At 40.0% G+C, this 21,587-nt stretch overlaps 1 protein-coding gene across 1 annotated transcript in view; it reads left to right on the top strand.

Annotated features, from left to right (window-relative positions):
* Positions 1-16,504: 16,504 nt before the first annotated feature.
* Positions 16,505-21,587, top strand: part of LOC134480136 (disks large homolog 5-like) — a 323,827-nt gene continuing 318,744 nt past the window's right edge. Inside the window, 1 exon segment of the mRNA NM_001430180.1 lies at positions 16,505-16,631. Within this exon segment, the coding sequence (NP_001417109.1) occupies positions 16,505-16,631 (127 nt within the window).

Raw genomic sequence — 21,587 nt, 5'->3', positions numbered from 1 at the left:
TCTTTCTGTGATTGGGTTAGCTCACTCAGGATGATATTTTCCAGTTCCAACCATTTGCCTACGAATTTCATAAAGTCGTTGTTTTTGATAGCTGAGTAACATTCCATTGTGTAGATGTGCCACATTTTCTGTATCCATTCTTCTTTTGAAGGGCATCTGGGTTCTTTCCAGCTTCTGGCTGTTATAAATAAGGCTGCAATGAACATAGTGGAGCATGTGTCTTTTTTATATGTTGGGGCATCTTTTGGGTATTTTGGCAAACAATCTATCTTATTTCTGCCTGTATACTAAGAAGATAAATGAAGCTATATAAAATAGTAATTGACCAATTATTTTGAGCAAACATCAAGAGGTAGATAGTGAGTGACCTTCCTCAAATTGTATGAATGTGTGTTTGTATTTTCAATTGTTAATGTAGCAAAGACTTCAGTTATTCCCTCCACATTCAGGGCCTGAAAGCATAGGAAACTGTAAGATATCACAGGATTTGGAAAATATCCCAATTATTGCAAGGTCACCAAAACTTGTTGTCACCCCACACTCATAGGGATACAACTTTAGAGAACATGACATCCTCATTCTCAAAAGAAGGATGGGTGGCTGCTCATTTGTCAGCAGTGGGTTAGAGATGTTTATTGTCATTTAGTGGGTTGGATGCAAGTTTTTACTGGTCATGGAATGTGAGGAAACAGTAAAGGAGAATAGAATCAGGGACATCTTACTTACTTTCTCTTTCTCTCCTCAACCCTTTCTCTCTCCTATCTAGGGTTTTGGGAAGCAGGAGAAAGGGGCTAACATGACAAAAAGCATAGATTATTCAATATTTTTTTATACTAGAAAGCAACACCAAGTGTCAAATATTTTAGGATGACATGGAATTTGAATGATGATAGAATTTCATATTATATTTGAATAAATGGTTAAACTCTTGTTTAAGATATAAGTATATGCATCTTATTCACAATACAGTGTAGAATTCTAATTGTATAAAATTACTACTGTACACTGCCATTGATAATTAAGGAATGCAAATAGTACTATCCAACCATAAATAATCAGTGTTCTAGTGATGTTAGGTACTTGATAGGTTAGGTACAGAAATAAGCTTTATTTAGCTTCTTGTATATGTATTCAAATTAAACAGTAAATCCTTTGAAAAAATTCCACATTTGTGCACTGAGATAGACTTTACATAAAAAGATGGTTCTCTACTTCTTTAGAGATCTGAAGAATCTGCCATTTCAGATGTCCTAGTGGTCAAAGGCTTTTCACAGTGGGAGAGACCTCAAGTCCGGGCAGTGTCCTCATGCTATTCTGAAGAAAATGATGGGCACTAAAGAACCCTAACTGGAGTTCCCTTCAAATGTGGCAAAGTGGCCATGGGGTGAAATACTACCCACTTACCTCCACTGCTGCCAGAAAGCTGTCCAGACTGTGGAGAAGGGGATCATGGGGAAGTCTATTGTCCCAGGCTTTGGAGAGAAAGTGAGGATAGTCCTTCAAATGACCTACTTCAAAGGATTGTTGTCAGCACCCCTGGCCCATTCAGTTGACACTGGATGCCACAATGACACAAGAATATTTGTTGACTGTCTGTCACGGTAGCCAACAATTTCTGTCATTTCTTAAGAATTGGAAGCTATTTGCTCTGAATTTCCTGTTTCTTCAGGCAACATTTCTCCTTCTCAGGTCTCAAATGGAGTTGAAGACTAGATAGTTTACTGTTAAATTTTCTTGTCATGAGACACAGAAAAGAAAACGAGTTCACCATCACACAGGAATGTGACAACTAGGAACCTGGACAGGACCAGGGGGGACATGGGAGGTCCAGAATGAGGGGCTCGACAGACAACCCACTGCAGCATCAAAATGCCGCCACAACCGCTCGGGCACCATAAATCCTGAGCCCCGACGGGGATGACAACAGAGTGTGCATGGCCTGACTGGTGCCCCGGACTTTTCAAAGCTTGTATCACCCCTGAGCACTTAGAAGAGCTTGAGCAGAGAGGGAGATGCCCAGAAGCTGCTGCTGTAGTAGGAGGCAGTTTCAGCTGTTGGAGGTGGAGATAGAGGCAGAGGTGGGATGGGAGAAGGAGTTTCCCTGGAAGGACCAGAACAGACACTGTTCTTACCATGCCAGAACCCCACCCAAATACACCCCACCCCCACAAATACCCAGTCTACTGCCAATCCTCTCCATGCTAAGCATTCAATTCTTTATCCCCAATGTGCACATTTTAATTTTTTTAAACTTCTCATTTGTTCTCTGTGAATTTCGCATCATGCAGCTCAACTCCGTTGATATCCAGCACCCCCTCATATCTGAAGTCCACCCTTGCATCCTTCTCCATATCAGAGAAAAAATAATCTACTTGTGGAAGATGAAAAAAGAAAAGGATAAAAAATGCCAATATGTCCACAAAAGAGGTGTAAAATTAAAAAGATGAAGGACATAGACCGTTAAATTGTTTACAATGAAAAAAAAGTACTTTTCAATTCAGGGCAATTTTTATGGTTAATACATGAAAGTTATGATAGACAGAGGATAAAAAAGTTTAAGAACTGAGAGAAAGTGATTCAGGTACAAAATTTTACACTAATATAATTTAGTTAATGAAGTACCTTCTCCAATTTTGCCAAATAGAAATGGACTGAATATTGGGACTGTCATTCTTATGTGATGCATCTCAAAATTTATCTTACTTTATCTAGCTTATCAATGTAAAGATAAGGGTATTTCTTGTTGTAAAAGGGGAAATGCTGAGGTGACGTCTCTTTGTACCATGGTATGTTAACTTCAATTGTTAGTTCTTTACTGGCAGAGAGCTAAGTGATAGCAGGATTTCTTTCTAATCATTTTATGATCCATCATCAGGTTTGCTACTTTGTAGATGTTTGTCCTTCTCACCAGCTCAACACAAGCTGAGAGATCTATCAGGTCTTGTCTCCCTGCCGATTGTACGTAATGAAGATCTTATGGCCAAGAGCTACCTCAGAAAGTATGTGGGCAGAACTCCAGGCATACAGAGGAACATAGCGTGAGGCAAGCTGAAGCTGGAGATTCAGAATAGACATGGTAGGGAAGCGATATGGAGCAAAACAGTACGTACTTGTAAAGAGATAATCACCAGTTTGGTCTTAAAACTAGAAGAATGGGGTTAAATTTACAGAAGGTGAGGGCATGCCCAGTGAAAGGCCTAAGGTAAAAACTGTCAGATAGGATCTCATGGTATAGCTTACAGAGGCCTGTGAGCAATGGTCCTTTGGAGAAATTGGTGCAAGGAGGAGAACCCCACAAGCAGCATGAGGGTGCCTTCATTGGTGGCTCCAACATTTCACTTTTCCTCTGTCAATTGGAATCCAAACTGTTCCTAGCACAATAATGATTTCAACTCTTTCTCCTAAGGGATTTTGTGGCAACTGTGGAATGCTAAGTACAAGGCTTCATGAGAGTTCCCATAACACACACCCATGTCGCAACCTACCCTGCAGGCTATTTCTTGATGTGATCTCAAGCAGAAGTACATAACGAGACAAGAGAATCTTTTGACTGCATAGTAAAACTGGTGTTATTTTTCAGGAATTTTTAATGGCTAATATTGCTGAATGAGGATAATTTGAGTTAAGATGAGACATTTTTGGGCAGGAATATCAGGGAAATATTCACTAAAATGCAAAGGAATTACTAAGGTTTTTCATAATCAAGCCTTGAGGAATACTTGGCCTTGGAATCAGGAGTTGCTCAGTGTCTATGCCCTAGGAAAGTCTCCTGGAAAGGGCACCTCAGCTTATGCACTATACAGGGAGGTTATTAGCAGGGAGGCAAATTCTGTTCACTATGATATCAGATGTCCCTTCTTGGAAATTCTATTGTGTCCTAGAGAGTTCTTGGCATCCTCTGTGATGTCACCAGGGTTGTAGTAAAAACCAGTGCCCTACTTTTTTTCAGTCCCTGCCTGGCAGATACATAGGAAGACATGTTTTCCCATCTTCCCAAGAATTTTGGGAGAGTGAATGGCGATTTTCGACAGAGTAGTGTGAGGCAATCTGGCCTTTCATCAAAAAAAAAAATGGACAAAAGAAACAAGTCTGGGGAATGTGGAGTAAGTTCTGTGAATTGTATTCTGAGCTTTCTGTCAGTGGGAGTATAGGTTCAGGCTGATATTTCTAACAATGGGCCACAACAACTGGAGCATCTGCACGGAATTGAATTTCCATGACGATCACAATTCCTGAGAGTCAAAGATTTCAGAACATTAGTTTTCCCATCCCCAAAGGGAGGATATGGTAAGGCTAATGCTATTATTCTGTGAACTTCTGGCCTTTACTTGTAAAGTGCATATGTTACATATGTTATGTTACATTGATATAATAACACCATCAGGAGACATTCAGGCTCCAACATTTCTGAATTTAGACAGGGCATCAATCTACCACGCTCTCATTGCTTCTTTAAATACAGTAGATATCTGACTTTAGCTTGCCCTGTAATTTTGTAGAACATTAATAGTGTTCCAGCCTTAGGATTTCATTCAATGTTACAGTACTTACCAAACATGCTGAAGACCCTAGCTTCCACCCTAGTCCGGCATGCTATGGAGAAAGAAAATAACGAACACCAGTTCCACTTGTAGTTTACCCACCAACAAAAGGAGAGCCTGCAAAGGACCTTTTAAGGAACTATAAGCCACAGTCTCTACACAGCTTCCTCCATTTATTCAATTATTGGTATATTTTCATTAATGCTCACCTTATTTTTGGTGTACAAAGGATATGCACCATGTCAGTAAAGTGTATGTATGTGTGTGTGTGTGTGTGTGTGTGTGTGTGTTTGTGTGTATGTTCCTGTCTAGGTTTGAGCCTGCTCTTCCATGAACTCACTATAAAATTTTATAAAATGACTTAGAAGTCTGTAGTGAAAACTGTCCAGGATCATGCAAACATGCGTTACTACTGTCCCATGGTACCTTGCAGATAACACTGATACTGTGGCCTACTTTAATACAGCCTAAGTCCGGGCTCTGCATGGTGCTCATTGACATTTTGACGTCGGAACCACGACAGAAATCAGCAAAAGGTTCATTTATTACATGCTGTTGTTACTAAGGTGAGGCAAAGCCTTGCCCCATATAGAGACTGCTAGGATGTGATGGCAGTACATAAACTCGCTTTTCCCTGTCCTGTGTGTCTTTTCCTGCAGAGGTCTCTCCTGCAGGAAATACTTTCACATGCTTCTTTAAAAGCACCTGTTCCTCACATCTAGATCAGCTGTGAAAAGAGGCTTCTCCAAGTCAGTCTCAGTGCTCCCACTCCCACCTCAGAGCTGCAACACCATAGGATCCTCCAGCCACACTGAAGGGTAGGTCCCATTGAGGAGTTAGACGAAAGTGCCCCTTCTCAGAAGTGACTTACAACAGAAGGTTGAGAAGTGAGAGTCAACACCCAAGTGCACCTTCCTGGAGAAAGCAACCAGATCTCCCTGTTAAACAGTGTAGTCTATCACAGGACCCAGTTCTTTGCCTGCAGAAGATTTTTCTGGAGATTAGTTGCCCAGGCAGAATGGGGTTACATTCTTGATCCATGCTCACTCCCACAACAAAAGCTCCTCCCCTAGAAGTCCTTGAGTTGACCCAAGTCCTTTTAGGACCAACAGACAAGAGAGAACAGAGTGCATCCAAGGGAAGAGAAGAGGCCAGAATGATTATAACCTGGAGAAATCCCCCAAATCGGCCACCTAACAACTCTAGGGTTTGTGCATATTGTGGATTTCAGAATCTTAAGGTCAGATTTTTCTGATAACACCTGCTAGGTGAAGCTGAAGTCTACTGTAGGTGGGATTATCCCAGGCAGGGAGGGGATCTGGGTATTCAGGCCTGGCCAGCTTCCTCATTCTCCTGAAAGTAATTGTTGGTCAGCTCTAAATCTGAAGTGGGAGTTGGTTTTTCTCAACTCAAACAGATATTTCAATTTTCATCCACTATGTGAGAGACACACATTTACCCACGGGGGATTTGCACTTACTTCATTAAAAGTGACTGTGGGCCGAAAGAGGGAAACCATTCCTGCCTTTAGCATTCTGTCTTTATCAGGGACTACAGGGACTAGCTTCCTGGACAGACATGTCCAAGCAGACAGACATTGTAAGGGGGAAAATTGAGGTAAGAAAAGTCATGGGCCAGTGATTTCAGATTGTACCTTTAGCCAGAAAATCTCTGGTGGCATTAAGGCAAGCAGCCTTGGGCCTGTTAAAACTTGTCACTACTTCACGGTGTCTCTGCCTTTATGTCTGCTCCGGGTCCTCCTTATATGAAGGCCTTTCTTTTAAAAAAAATTATATAAAGCAATGTTTCTCAGACTGTGAGGCACAACTTCTCACACAGATTGCATATCAGATACCTTGCATATTATGACTTATAAGTACTGCAAACTTCATTAGGAAGTAGCAATGAAAAAATTTTATACTTGGGGTCACCACAGCAAGAAGAGCTGTATTAAAGAGTTGCAGCACTAGGAGTGTTGAGACCCACTGCCATAGAAGCTGACACATGGGAACAGATTCCTCAGATGTGGAGAGGCACATGGAAAGGGATACTCTGTCCCACCCTAGGACCCATAGGCAGGATCTATCCCAGGAGTCGGTGTGCTCATCTTGTCTTCAGTTCTCCCAGGTTCAAGAAGAGCATTGATCATCTCAGGAGAGTCAGCTTGCACAGCCCACATCAGGCCCAATGCGTCCCTTCACAGAGAAGGATGTGGGTGTAACTGACAGCCAGTGATACTGAGGGATCTGATGCTCATTGGTTCTGAGCTGTGATTTCGTCCCCTGTAAAATGGAGGCCTTTCTGCTGAATTGGGTTGTCGTGGCGATGGACAAAGCATACAAACTGATCAGGGCCTCCCTAGCATGGTTGATTGTAGATTTTCTCTGGTGATCCAGTTAAAAGTAGAATCTCTAGCCACGGAGTGTTAGATGCTGGGCACCTTAAAGGTGGTGTAAATATACTGTGATTCTAATGCTACCTCGAATTTACACCCTAGGCTCTTGTTTTAAATTTAAAAATACGAATCAAGTATAAACTGCCAATGTGAAATTATCATGGTCAGAATTCGTCTAATTCCTGTGAAGTTATTTAGTTTTTCTTTTTCTGCATCTATATTGAAGTCATCTAGAGTAGCACTATATGAGATCCTAAAGCCCTCTATTATGGTGCTATCCATCCATTCCTCTCTCCTTGAGGACTTCACAGGTAACTAAATAAAACCTGATTTCTTTTCAGATAGTTCCCAGCTGATATGATCTTTCTGTCCATGGGCCTTGCCAAAAGCTGCAGAGCCAATGTGTTGTTTTACAACACAAAATTCCAGACATTAATTTTACCAATGACGTTTCCAGACTCAGATGCTGACGTCAAGTAAAGCTCCCAACTGTCCTTCCTAAATCACTGACCTCCCAGACAAAGGGCATTCTTGTTCACTCTGAACACTTTCTTAATAATCCTTCAAGTCAAAGATTTTCAATTGCCTTAGTTACCTTCATTTCCTTTCAAGTCATGCCTCGATCTGCTCTGGACCTAAGTGCACGTTTTACCTTTGCAGAAAGGTGTGTGGTACATGAGCCATATAGTAATAAAGTCCATGTTTACAGGAAACAAACAGATCTTGTGTGAATGTCCTTTCCCTTGCAATGCTATACCAGACCAAACTTTTTCGTTAAATAATACATTCTTGGAGATCACAGTGTGATCAGATACTCTGTATCCTAACTTAATAAGTTAGAACATTAATAATGTTCTCTCTATTATACAAATCACATTCTCTCATGTGTATTCTGGTTTTTTTCTGTCATGTCTCATTGCATCATCATGAGAATCCCAAGGAACACCATTCCTGGGCTTTTGAAACAGTTGCATATGTCCAACCAGGATCCAAAACCACCCAGGAGACTACTGATACCTGACACACATAAATTAACCTCACTATTTTCATATAGTTTATGGCAAGAGGTCACCATTCCTGACCATGTCTCATTATCCAACAAGATAATAAATGGAAGCTTAGGGGTCAAGGAGGTCACCCCACAAAGCACAAAAAATCCATCTCAGATAAACATGTACGGTTTGTTGAATCCTAAATATCCATGAATTTCAGGACTCAATGTAAGTCCAAACCTAAGGATAATAGATATTGAAGAGAATTAAGAGTTCCAGTTCATAGGTTCAGTAAATATCTTCAACAAATCATCGTAGAATACTTCCGTAAGCTGAAGAAAGAAAAGGCCAAAACATACAACAAGCCTACAGAACGCCAAATTAATTATACCAGAAAAATTCCTCCCTTCACATAAAAATTAAACACTAAATGCACAGATACAGGAAAGTAAATTAAAGGGGTAAGGTACAAATATCCAGTACCAAATTAATTCAGACCAATTTGAATTACACCAGACTTCTCAAGAGAGACTCTAAAAGCCAGAAAATCTTGGGCCGATGTAATGAAGACCCAAGCTCCTATACACTGAGTAATTCCCAATCGCCATAAATGGAGAAACCAGGATATTACATGACAAAATCAAATTTAAACTATACTTTTCTCTATAAAGCACACCAGAGGATAATAGGAAGAAAACTCCAAGACAATGAACTAAATATTATCCAAGAAAATCCAAGAAATTAATCATCTCACAATAATGACAAAAAAGAGAAGCATACAAACATAATTTTACCTATAACCAAAAAAAGAAGAGAAAGCAGCAATCATTGGTTTTAAATATCTAACCAGACCCTCTCTCACCAATCTTTCTTGGTCCTAGGGTGTAAATAACTAGGCAATGTGTATACAAGTATGGGTCTATTGTCCTAGGTACTGGGTAGAAGAGGATTGACTTATCTGGTATCAATGTGGTGGTAGCACCTTGACGCTGGTAGGAATGTGGCCCCACCAAATGGAGATCCTAGATGTGTGAGGTGGGAATGAATATGTGTAGTTCGGGGAAGGCTGTTATATAGAAAATGCTGAGAAGAAATATGATGATGAGGCTTGATGATGGGAGTCTGGAAAGCGGGATAACATTTGAAATGTAAATTAATAAAATAACCAATTAATAAAAGATAGCCAAAATTAAAATAAAAAGTAAAAAGTTAAAAGAAAAATTAAACCAAAACAAAATGAAAGAAAACCCTGTGGTGTATTGATAAAATTCAGCTTGTATTTTAATGCTAATTTGTAGAATGTAAGACTGTTTAACCCCCAGAAAAGTGACCCTGCTCCCATTAATTGTGATTATAAAGAAGCACAGCAGACAGATGGTGGAGGTGAGTTTTTGAGGGCTTTGCTAGAGAGGATCATGAGGGGGGAAGAAGGAAGAAGCTGCCAAGAAGAAAGGAAGAATGGATGTGATGGAGAGGAGAGAGGAAGGAGGACAGCAGCCATGGGTTAAGACAGAGGAAAGCCTGGTCCTGAGGGCTGACCAAGTGGAACAAAGAGCAGCCAAGTTGCTGCATAGTAAGTAGGAGTTCAGAGACATTGTTTGGAAATTAGACCTAATTCCATGCAGGACAGGCAGCTGCCCAGCTACTGTGCAGATTAAGGGATATTATAAATACATTAAAAACTATGTATAACCAGTAAGCCAGCTCTGTAGAGGATCCTAATAGGAATACTATAGTTTGCAGGGAAGGATAAAATACCAGAAGACACAGGAAATAAATTAACACCACTAGGACAGTCAATCAAATGAAATCGATGAAAAAGTCAAAAATTTAAAAAAATGACAAATTTAACACAGAGGTTTAAAAAATATTTACATATCACTAAACTCAATTCCCCAGTAAACAGACATATATTAAGCCAGAAACATAATTACCATCCTGAGAGATATAGAAGGTATACTACTGAAACCGAACTAAGAACTATGTCCCTATTCAGTTTGTCTATGTAGCTGACAGAATAGTTTCAAACTCATCCTGTCCAGAAGATGTAAGGAAATTCATTTCATACTTTGCAATGACAAAAAGATACTACAATTCTAAATATACACATATTAAACACAAGCTTCTCAAATTTAAAAATATACATTATCAGATACATATGAAACAGCAGATTAGTTATAATAGTGGTTGTGATTTGTTTAAATTGTCTATTCAGACCACCTAACAGATCACATGCAAATAAACAAAACAGGAGGAGCAGAATTAAGGTACATCGTCAGGTAAATGAACCTAACAAACTACATTGAACTATACATATACTTTCTATCAGCCTGTGGACCTTTCTCCAAAATTGACCACATATTGGGATGCAAAACAACCCTCAGGAAATATAATAAAGTTGAAGTAATGTCATGCATTCTATCTGAGCACAAAGGAATCAGTGGTATCACACAATTAAAAGTACTGAAAATACACACACTCATGGAAAGTAAGTAACATAAACAATACAACAACTGAAAGGGTCAGGGGAGAAATAAATAAGGAAAATTTAAAATAGGTCTAATCTCTTTGTCTACTATCAGAAGGAGAGAATTTGGAGTGTGTGCTCTTGGGATTATGCCTTGAATTGGCTCACCACATTCCCAATTTCCCTTGGCAATGATAAGATATATGATTCGGCATTACACATTGGAAGTGTGTAATTTGCCTTTTGATTTCATAGGGGGGAAATAATTATGGGACTGCCTGGAGTTTTATGAAGCTCTTTGGCTGAACTGTGTAGACTGTGAAACACTACAAGGATTTTTGAAGGATGTGGGAAATGCATTTTTATTTTGATATGTTTAAAATCCTATGGATAATTGTGAGTAGGATATGGTGAATTGAATGATAATGGCCCATATAAACTCACATGTATGAATGTTTGTTTCTTGTGAGAGGAAATGTGCGGGAAGAATTATAAGATATGTATTGGTTGGAGGAGTATTATGGGATTGGGCTTGGAGGTTTCCAAATTCAATACCATTTATACTTAACGCTCACTTTCTCTGTCTCCAACTTGCAGATAAGATGTAAGCTCTCAGCTAGTTCTCTAGAAACATGGTGATCTACCTGCTGCCATGTACCTCAGCATAATAGTCATAGCTCAGAATCCTTGAAACTGTAAGCAACAATATATTCTTTCTTCTATAAGTTCCCTTGGACATGGTGTCTCTTCACAGCCTATAAAACAAAGATTGGAAGGAATACTTAACTGAAAAATTTCTCAATAAAATACAGGCAAATAAAATTCAGACATATACCATATCAGGTACCATGATCAAGATGGCTTGACTACAGAGGGGCAAGAATATTTCAACAAATACAAATGAATAAACAATACACCACATGAAACCAAGAACAAGAAACGCATGATCATTGACTAGAGGCAGACAATTTCTTTGGCAAAATCTCACAGTGATACATGAAATAGTCCTGGAGAATCTGGGATATGGAGAAGATATACATTAACATTATGAAGAAAATATACAAGGCCAACAGCATCCTAACTGGAGAACATCTTAATGCATTTCCCTAAGATCAGTAATAAGTCACAGGTGTTCAATCTTTTCATCTAATCCAAGTAGTATGTGAATTCTTATCCAAAACAGAAAATAGAAAGATGGAAAGGCCATGTCCATATGGAAAGCAGTCAGAATTTTCTGATTTGCAGGTGATATGATCCATATATAAACAGCACGATGTTTCCACTAGAAAACTCCTACAGCTCATAGACCCACTCACTAAAATCACTTTAAAGTCAATAAAATTCCTGTATACCAACAATAAATATCAACAAACATACCAAGAAAAGAAACCCATTCAGACTAGCCTTAAAAATTTTGTAATAAATCTAAGGAACTGAAGACTTGCTACGAAGAACACATTAAGAAAAATAAGAAAAAACTGAAGAAAGAAGAAAATGAAGACACCTCTCGTTTTCATGTATCAATGTGACTGATATTTTTTATCGAATTCCTACCAGAATCGTCTGCAAGTTTAAATCCATCCCGTCCTAATTGTGATGCAGGGCTTCATGGGAATGAAAAAAAGATCTCAACCAAGGAAAGCATAAATGAAGGGCTGTCAGTCACTGGCAAATAGTAAGACAGTAAAACACTGCAGGACGCATCATCTTTAATAATTTCAAGTTCATTTTGGGGAATAATAAAAAAGAAACCCAGCCTATTGATAAAATCAGAACAAACACAATGTCTAAAGGAAGAAAATAAAGGACGCAGATATTGGTGTATGTTCTCATCAGCATCTCGGTTTTGACAAAGAGGCCAAAGTAAAAACAAAAGAAAACAAAAAACCCACAACCACCACCTCCACACATAAGGTGCAGTTTTCAACCAGTTGGTTGCAACTACTTCCTGGGGCAATCACATAGGAGACATACTTTATACAGGATATTTACATTACCATTCAAGAGAGTAGTAACCTTACATTTATGACTTAACAATGAAATAATTTTGTAGTTGGGGGTTGGCTACCACACCGTGAAACACTGTATTCCTTGACATGCTTTTGGTCATGGTATTTTTTTGAAGTAACAGAAATGTGACTGATATATAAACTGGTATCTGAGGGAGTGGACTTGTTTTTGTGAGGAATCTCGTGTTTTTTGGAGGAGGGTGGAATACTTTGGATTGGGACAACTTTTGAAATATGTAAGCAGATCATAACAGTCCATTTTAGTTTGCTACACGGGAGACATAAGAATTGTGAGTAGTGTGCAAAATAGAGCCTCTCTAATGAGACTTCAAAGGATTGCAGGGACTCTATTCGTGACTGGCTTAGAAGCTATTAACATTATTTTAGCAAACGATCTGTCTCGTTTCTGCCTGTATACTAAGAAGATACCTGAAGCTAAATAAAAAAGTAACTGAACAATTGTTTTGAGCAAACTGCAAGAGGTAGATATTGTGTGACCTTCCTCAAATTGTATGAATGTGTGTTTGTATTTTCAATTGTTAATGTAGCCAGGACTTCAGTTAATCCCTCCACATTCAGGACTTGGAAGCATATGAAACTGCAAGATCTCACAGGATTTGGAAAATATCCCAATTATTGTAAGGTCCCCAAAACTTGTTGTCACCCCACACTCATAGGGATACAACTTTAGAGAACATGACACCCTCATTCTCAAAAGAAGGATGTGTAGCTGATTATTTGTCTGCAGTGGGTCATAGATTTTTATTGTCATTTAGTGGGTTGGTTGCTAGTTTTTACTAGTCATGGTCAGTGAGGAAAGAGTAAAGGAGATTAGAATCAGGGATGTCTAACTTATTTTCTCTTTCCCTCCTCAACCCTTTACTCTCCTATCTAGAAGTTTGGGGAAGGAGGAGAAAGGGGCTAAAATGATAAAAAAGCATAGGTTATTCAATCTCTTTTTGTACTAGAAAGCAACACCAAGTCTCAAATATTTCAGGATGTCATGGATTTCGAATTTAAAATTGTATTTGCATAAATGATTGAAATCTTGTTTCAGATATAAGTATCTGCATCTTATTCACAATGTGGTGTATAATTCTAATTGTATAAAATTACTACTGTACACTGCCATGGATAATTAAGGAATGCAAATAGTACTATCCAACTATAAATAATCAGTGTTCTAGTGATGTTAGGTACTAGTTCATTTGGTACAGAAATGAGCTTTATTTAGCTTCTTTTATGTGTATTCAAAGGTATAGAGAAAGTAAATCCCTTGAAAAAAAGCCACGTTTGTCCACTGAGGAAGACTTTACATAAAAAGGTGGTTCTCAAATCCTTTAGAGCTCTGAAGAATCTGCCATTTCTGATGTCCAAATAGTTAAAGGCTTTTCACAGTGGGAGAGACCTCAACTCCTGGCAGTGTCCCCAGTGTGTCTGAAGAAGATGATGGGAACTAAAGAACCCTAACTGGAGTTCCCTTCAAATGTGGCAAAGTGGCCATGGGGTGAAATACCAACCACTTACCTCCACTGCTGCCAGAAAGTTGTCCAGACTGTGGAGAAGTGGATGATGGGGAAGTCTATTGTCCCAGGCTTTGCAGAAAAAAAAGAGGATAGTCCTTCAAGTGACCTACTTCAAAGGATATTGTCAGGGGCCCTGACATGTTCATCTGAGGGTAGATGACACAATGACATGGAAAAATTTGCTGACTGTCTGTCTGGTAGCCAACAATTTCTGTCATTTGTTTAGAATTGGAAGCTATTAGCTCTGAATTTCCTGTTTCTTCAGGCAACATTTCTCCTTCTCAGGTCTCAGATGGAGATGATTAGATAGTTTACTCTTAACCTTTTCTTGTTGTGAGACTCAGAAAAGAAAACGAGTTCACCATCACACAGGAATGTGACAACTAGGAACCTGACAGGACCAGGGGGGACATGTGAGGTCCAGAATGAGGGGCTCGACAGACAACCCACTGCAGCATCAAAATGCCCGCCACAACCGCTCTGGCACCATAAATCCTGAGCCCCTACGGGTTTGACAACAGAGTGTGCATGGCCTGACTGCTCCCCTGGACTTTTCAAAGCTTGTATCACCCCCGAGCACTTCTGCTTGAGCAGAAAGGCAGATGCCCAGAAGCTGCTGCTGTAGTAGGAGGCAGTTATGGCAGTTGGAGGTGGAGGTAGAGGCAGAGGAAGGATGAGAGAAGAGGGAGGAGTTTCCCTGGAAGGATCAGAACAGACAACATTCTGACTACTCCAGAACCCCACCCAAACCCAGCCCACGCCACAAATGCAGAGTCTACTGCCGAACATTTCCATACTAAGCATTCATTTCTTCATCCCCACTGCTCTCATTTTAGTTTTTTTAAACTCATTGTTTGTTCTCTGTGAATTTCGCATCATGCAGCTCAACTCCGTTGATATCCACCATCACCTCATATCTGAAGTCCACCCTTGCATCCTTCTCCATATCAGAGAAAAAAATAATCTACTTGTGGAAGTTGAAAAAAGAAAAAAAATGGCAATATGTCCACAAAAGAGGTGTAAAATTATAAAGATGAAGGACATAAACCCTTAAATTATTTAAAATTAAAAAAATTGTTTTTCATTTCAGGAGAGTTGTTTTGGCTAATAAGTGCAAGCTATGATAAATAGAGAATAAAAAAGCTTAAAAGTGAGAGAAAATGATTCAGTTACAAAATTTTACACTAATATAATTTAGTTCATGAAGTACCTTCTCCAATTTTGCCAAATACAAATGGACTAAATGTTGTGACAGCCATTATTATCTGATGCATCCTATAAATTTTCTAATTTTATCTAGCTGATCAGTGTTAAAGATAAAGTTTTTTTTTTTTTTTTGGTGTAAAAGGGGAAATGATGAGGTGAGCTCCCTTTGTACTAAGGTGTGTCAACTTTCAATTGTTAGTTCTTTACTGGCAGAGGGCTAAGTGCTGGCAGGATTACTGTCTTGTCATTTCTATGGTCCATCATCAAGTTTGCTATTTTGTAGATGTTTGTCCTTCTCACCAGCTCAACACAAACTGAGAGATCTCTTAGGTGTTGTCTAACTGCCGATTGCACATAATAAAGATCTGAAGGCCAAGATATGCTGCAGAAAGTATGTGGGCAGAACTCCAGGCTTACAGAGGAACATAGGGTGAGGAAAGCTGAAGCTGGAGCTTCAGAATAAACATGGGAGGGAAGTGATATGGACCAAAACAGGGCATAGGGGGTAAGAGATAATCACCGGTTGGGTCTCAAAACTAGAAGAATGGGGTTAAATTTAGAGAAGATAGTGCATGCCCTGTGAAAGGCCGAAGACACAAACTGTCAGACAGAATCTCATGGTAGAGCTTACAGAGGCCTGTGAGCAATGCTCCTTTGGTGACATTAGTAAAAAGAGGAGAACCCCCAAGCAGCATGAGGGTGCCTCCATTGGTGGCTCCTACATTTCACTTTCCTTTGGCAATTGGACTCCACACTGTTCCTAACAACATAATGATTTCACCTCTTTCTCCTAAGGAATTTTGTGGCAACTGTCGAATGCTAAGCTAAGGACAAGGCTTCATGAGTGTTCCCATAACACACACCCATGTCGCAACCTAACCTACAGGCTATTTCTTGATGTGATTTCAAGCACGTGTACATAAGGAGACAGGAGAACCTTCTGACTGCTTATTCAAACTGCTATTATTTCTCAGAAATTTTTAATGGCTGATATTGATGAGTAAGGATAATTTGACTTAAGATGAGATATTTTTGGGCAGGATTTAGAGGGAAAAATTCATTAAAATGCATAGGAATTACTCAGGTTTTTATAATCAAGCCTTGACGAAAAATTGGTCTTGCAAGCAGGAGTTGCTCAGTGGCTATGCCCTGGGAAGGTCTCCAGGAAAGGGCACCTCAGCTTATGCACTGTACAGGGAGATTATTAGCAGGGAGGCAATGTCTGTTCACCATGACATCAGGGACCTTCTTGGACATTCTATTGTGTCCTAGAGAGTCCTTGGCATCCTCTGTGATGTCACCAGTGTTGTAGTAACCACCAGTGCCCTACGTTTTCTCAGTCCCTGCCTGGCAGATACACAGGAAGACATGTTTTCCCGGCTTCGCAAGAATTTTGGGAGAGTGAACGCCGATTTTGGACAGACTGGAGTGAGGGAATCTCGCCTGTCATCAAAAATAAAAGATGGACAACGAAAGCTGGCCTGGGGAATGCTGAGTAAGTTCTGTGAATTGTATGTTGTGCTTTCTGTCAGAGGGAGAATAGGCTTATGCTGACCTGTCTAGCAATAGGCCAGAACAACTGGAGTATCTGCAAAGGAATTGAATTTCCATGAAGATCACAATTCCTAAAAGTCAAGGATTTCAGAACATTAGTTTGCCCATCCCCAAAGGGAGGATATGGTAAGGCCAATGCTATTATTCTGTGAACTTCTGGCCTTCACATTTAACGTGCATATGATACGTTACATTGATATAATAACACGATCAGGAGACACTGAGTGTCCAACTTTATTGAATATAGACAGGGCATCAATCTACTTCACTCTCATTGCTTCTTTAAATAAAGTAGATCTCTGTCTTTAGTATCAGGGAGAGAATTATGCTTCTGGCCTTATGTTCTTAGAACTCCTCTGACTTTTTCTAATTGGCAGAGATGGGACATCCTTAGTATTATAAATTAGAGTTTGTGTGTTACAAACATTTTTTTACAGTACTAAAACTATTTGTAGCAGGTAGAACAAGATTCAGCCTGTAACCAATTGGCACTTCTGTGGCATTTGGTGTTTCAGTTAGGGGAATTGATAAGTCCGTTGACCATGACATCCCCCGCAATGCTTTTAAATTCCAAATGGTGTGGCCTAGAGTATCAGTGCAGGACATCTGAGTATCTCCAATCACTCAAATCTTTTGGAGGTTGAATTTATCATCTGACTTCTGAAAATACAGCGGTGAGGGTCCTGAAAGAAAGTTGTACCCTGTTAACTTGATAACAATCCTGTAGAAACCATCTCTGTGGTACTTGAGTATGGTTGGCAGGCATAGGGAACACCCGGCATCTGACATCTCTTGGTCTCTATAGAGTGCTGGGAGAGTTGACTTCCACTGAGGAGGTCTCTTAGGCAACAACAAACTCTTTGTGGTGACACTGTGGTCTACACATGCTCTCCTCCTGTTTGGGGCTTGCCATGGTCTATGCACACTCATCAGTTTCCCCAAAAATGTTCACTTGTGTTCTTCTACCTACAGATGATGGGAGACTGACATCATCCCCTGGCCCTGTGGTAATCAACAAGGAGGCCAACACGGAGAACACAGAAGAACAGAGACTGATTAGACAGCTGCAGTCAGCTACTGAGGAGAGAAATGAGCTAAGAGATCTCCTGACTTATGTGACAGAGAGATACAGGAACAACAGGTATGCATTGCTCCAAACTGCCTTGTGTCATTCATGGACCTGCAGTGTCACCTACATCTTATTCTATTAAGGTGTAGGGGTCTAGAAAGCTGTGCCTCCCAAAGAACTTGTCCTAAACCTCATTTCTGATATAGAGGAGATTCAGAACCTGACCCTTGGTCAGGAGTGAGATGGGAAATGGTCTCATCTGCTGCCTCCAGCTGAAAATCTGAACTTGTGGCCTTAGTGAGGATTCAGGGATAACGTTACTGGAGCATGAGTTCCCAGTGTGCATTTGGAAAGCCCTTGACAGGTGGTAGCTTTGCAAGGTTCTAGGTGCTGTGAGTTTGGGTGTGTGCTAGGAAGGTGACTGAGTGAGGACTCTTGTTGCAGTAGCCTGAGGTGACAGATCCCAAATTGTTCATCTCAATGTTTGACTAGATGGCCAGAGACACAGGGCTTTTCCTTCTTTTTTGTTTACCTCTGAGCCAATAATGTGGCATGCATTTTTTCTGATTCTGATTGTGTTCTCCGTTTGCATATTTCGCTCCCTTTTTCATTCTCTTACTGTTTACTTTTCTTTTCCTGTGTGTGTGTCCCAGTTTCTGTGTCTCTGTGTGTACACACCTACATGCATATGCGCAATTTTTATATGTTTATATTTCCCCCCCACACTTGGAATCTAGGGGTCTATGTTTTTTCCTGAGTATATTCATGTATAACAATTTCATGGTGATCTGAGCACTTTGTTTTGTGAGCCCCTCTTTCAACTACACACTTCTTTGCCAATGTGGTCACATTTGTCTGTATATTTGTGCCACTTGGGCAGATTATAATTTTGTGGCGATTTATGGTCTCAACGCCATAATTGTGTGAATTGTGTGTCTCTACAATGTTAATTATTCAGGATGTAGAATTCCTGTTGTCAAAACAGGAAAATTGAAATCACAGTTTTCTAGGTCTTGGATGTGGGAGAGCTGTGGCCTAGGCCCTAGTTAGCATAACTAGCTTGACTGAAGATCCAGCCCTTCTGAGTGAAGAAAGGGAACCTGGGAACCCTTTATCTCGATGCCGAGCTTATGGAGTCCTGGGACCAGAATCACAAGTTTCTGAAGCTGAAGAAGCTCCCAATATGTAGAACTCAGAAATTGTCCTCCCAGGGCTGGGGTACTAGAAGACCCAGCCTGAGTTCATATATTACTAAACACAGATATTCATTGGGTTTTACTCTCCTAGGGCCTGCCGCTATGTCAGGTCAAATCCATTTTATGAAAAATTGAAGATAAAGGAGAGGGAGGTCATGTCATTACTGCACAACTTAGAGATGAGGAACATCGAGCATTGTGAGAAATTTCAGGAGCTCCAGAAGGAAATTAACTTCTATCGGTGAGCACTGGTCAGAGAGGCCATTAACTCTGCTTTGCCCACAGGTGCCATCCTTTCTTCTGATTGGAGGTCTAGCAGCTCTGGCTCCATGTTTTGTGCTCTTTAAACATCACTGTGTTCTGGGCCTTCTGGACTCAGTTTTTAGGTTCACAGGAGACTGTTACTCATACTCAGAGTGTCTAGGCATCTTCAGAAGGCTCTAGGTAGACCAGTACTTATTCAGCTCACCAAATGGATAATAGGCTGAACTGGGCCTCTGCGGTCACACCAGGTTTAACAAAACTCAGTGTGTGGACCACATGGATAACATGAACTTCCCTTAATTCTACTGACCTCCTTTGAGGGTATTTGCCCACTATTTATTAATGTTGCCCCCATGCCTTTTGCTTCCATGGATAGATGTACATCCCCTGTTGTTTTGGAGAGAAATGAACGCTTTTTGGTACTTGGGTCACAGAAACAATTTAGTCTTCCCTGTATTGGCTGTTTGATGTTTGTGCAGCAGCCTTGTGTGTATCAAGATGTATTCTATGAAGTTTTCACTGGTATCTGGGTCCAGAGCGAGTATGTGGGACTTGGGAGTAGGAATGGGAGGAAGAGTGTGCAGGATCTAACTATGAAGTGTGTGTTTCCAGGAACCTGCCCAGCCGGATCCATATGGACAAGATATGTATGCAGAAGAAGTTGTTCCCATTCAGAAAGGAGAGCAAAGCAGAACAGCTTGATTCTGCACCGCTGCTACAGAAATTTTTGTTTGATTTGAACAAGAAAGATAAAGACGAACAGGAGAAAACCAGCAACCTCCAGACCAAGCAACACCTGGTAGGGACAAGCAGCTGTGTCAGCCTAAAATTATCTGATTCCATTTGCCAATTTGATACATGTTTGCTTTCCCTACCACCTTAATAATGTACACTCCAACAATACAACCACCTCATGCAATGGAATGTTCATTCCTCTGTCTGTGCACGAGTATTCTGGGAAGACAACCACTTTTCAGGAACTGACTTATGAACAACTATGCTTTGGTGCTCTTTTTGAAGCTGCAGTCTGGAAATGGTGACAAATGAATAACCTATCATATTACTGCATGTCCCTGTGATAGAATGGATGCGATGTACGCTTTGAACAAGTTTTGTTCCTGTGATAAATGATATTCTGTGGTCATGTGACCTCCAAGTTGGGAAGCACCTTTCAGGGATAAGAACTGAGTGCAAATGGCAAATTATTCTTTGTCATTGGCTTTAATCTTGGTGACAGGTTGATTTCTCCTTTCATCCTGCAACCCAATGAGGTCTCTTCCCATTGCCCTGTTTTTGGTTTGCACTGGTTAAAGTCTGAGGCCCAGATGGGCAGCCCACATTACTGTCATGGTTGCTGTAGACTTTGCCCTTCCCACAGACACACCAGCAATGTTATCAGTTAACACATCAATGGTGACCTAAAATAGAGCTGAGTGGGTAGAAGGCAGCAACCTGACAGCTGGCATGCAAGTCCCCAACACATCAGTTTCTGAATAACTGCCTTCCTCTCCCTGGTCTCAGAAATTGCAAAAGAGCTGGAATGGGACACACAGCAGGAAGAGAGCCTCCTGAAGAATAGGTTGCTTTCTCAGGATTCCCCTGCTGACCGCCATCCTGAATAATAACAACCATTTTTGGATGAATACTCTCCCTCATAGTTTAATTCATTTTTTGCTAAGAAACACTAAATTTATCTTTCACTAAGCCAGTCTGACTGATTGATATCTTATTCTCTTTCTGTTTAGGATAACACCACTTGAGAGACTACTTGGGAACTGCATTGCCATTTTGCCTGCTAGAGGAGAAACAGCAATATAACTGTGCTTCTAAATGTTCACTAAGAATATGCTGTTTAGAAATATTTTTGTTATGATCTTAAATGAATTTTTTTTGTTATTTCATAGTTATATGTTCTTGTTAATATTTTTCACATCTGAAAATACTTTTAGATATTTATATTAATATTCATTTTAATCATTTTTGTTTTAAATTGTATTCCTTATGAATAAAACTTGATTTGTAACTCTTGACTCTTGAGACCATCTTGCTTATTCAAGTGTCCTGTCCCCTCTTGTGCTCGTAGAACTGACAGCTAAAGATAGATTCTGCATGGTCCAGAGTTCCTGGGCTAAATAGTAAATTCAAAGCCACCAATGGTTACCTAGAGTGATAGTGTGTTTTGTGTGGATAATGTGTTCTTTTCCTTGATGCACATTTTATGATGTGATCACTGCCATACTTTATCCATGCGGTCATGTTTTCTGCTAATCTTAATAAAACAGTCTACAACACACGTTCATTATTGATCCTGTGTAGCACATTTTGACTAATATACATTCATATTTGTAGAGCTGTAGAAAAATTGACA

Source organism: Rattus norvegicus, chromosome 8, assembly GCF_021556685.1.
Source record: "Rattus norvegicus strain SHRSP/BbbUtx chromosome 8, alternate assembly SHRSP_T2T, whole genome shotgun sequence".
In the NCBI taxonomy this organism is placed as follows: domain Eukaryota; kingdom Metazoa; phylum Chordata; class Mammalia; order Rodentia; family Muridae; genus Rattus; species Rattus norvegicus.
This window is presented reverse-complemented; position numbering and strand designations above follow the sequence as displayed.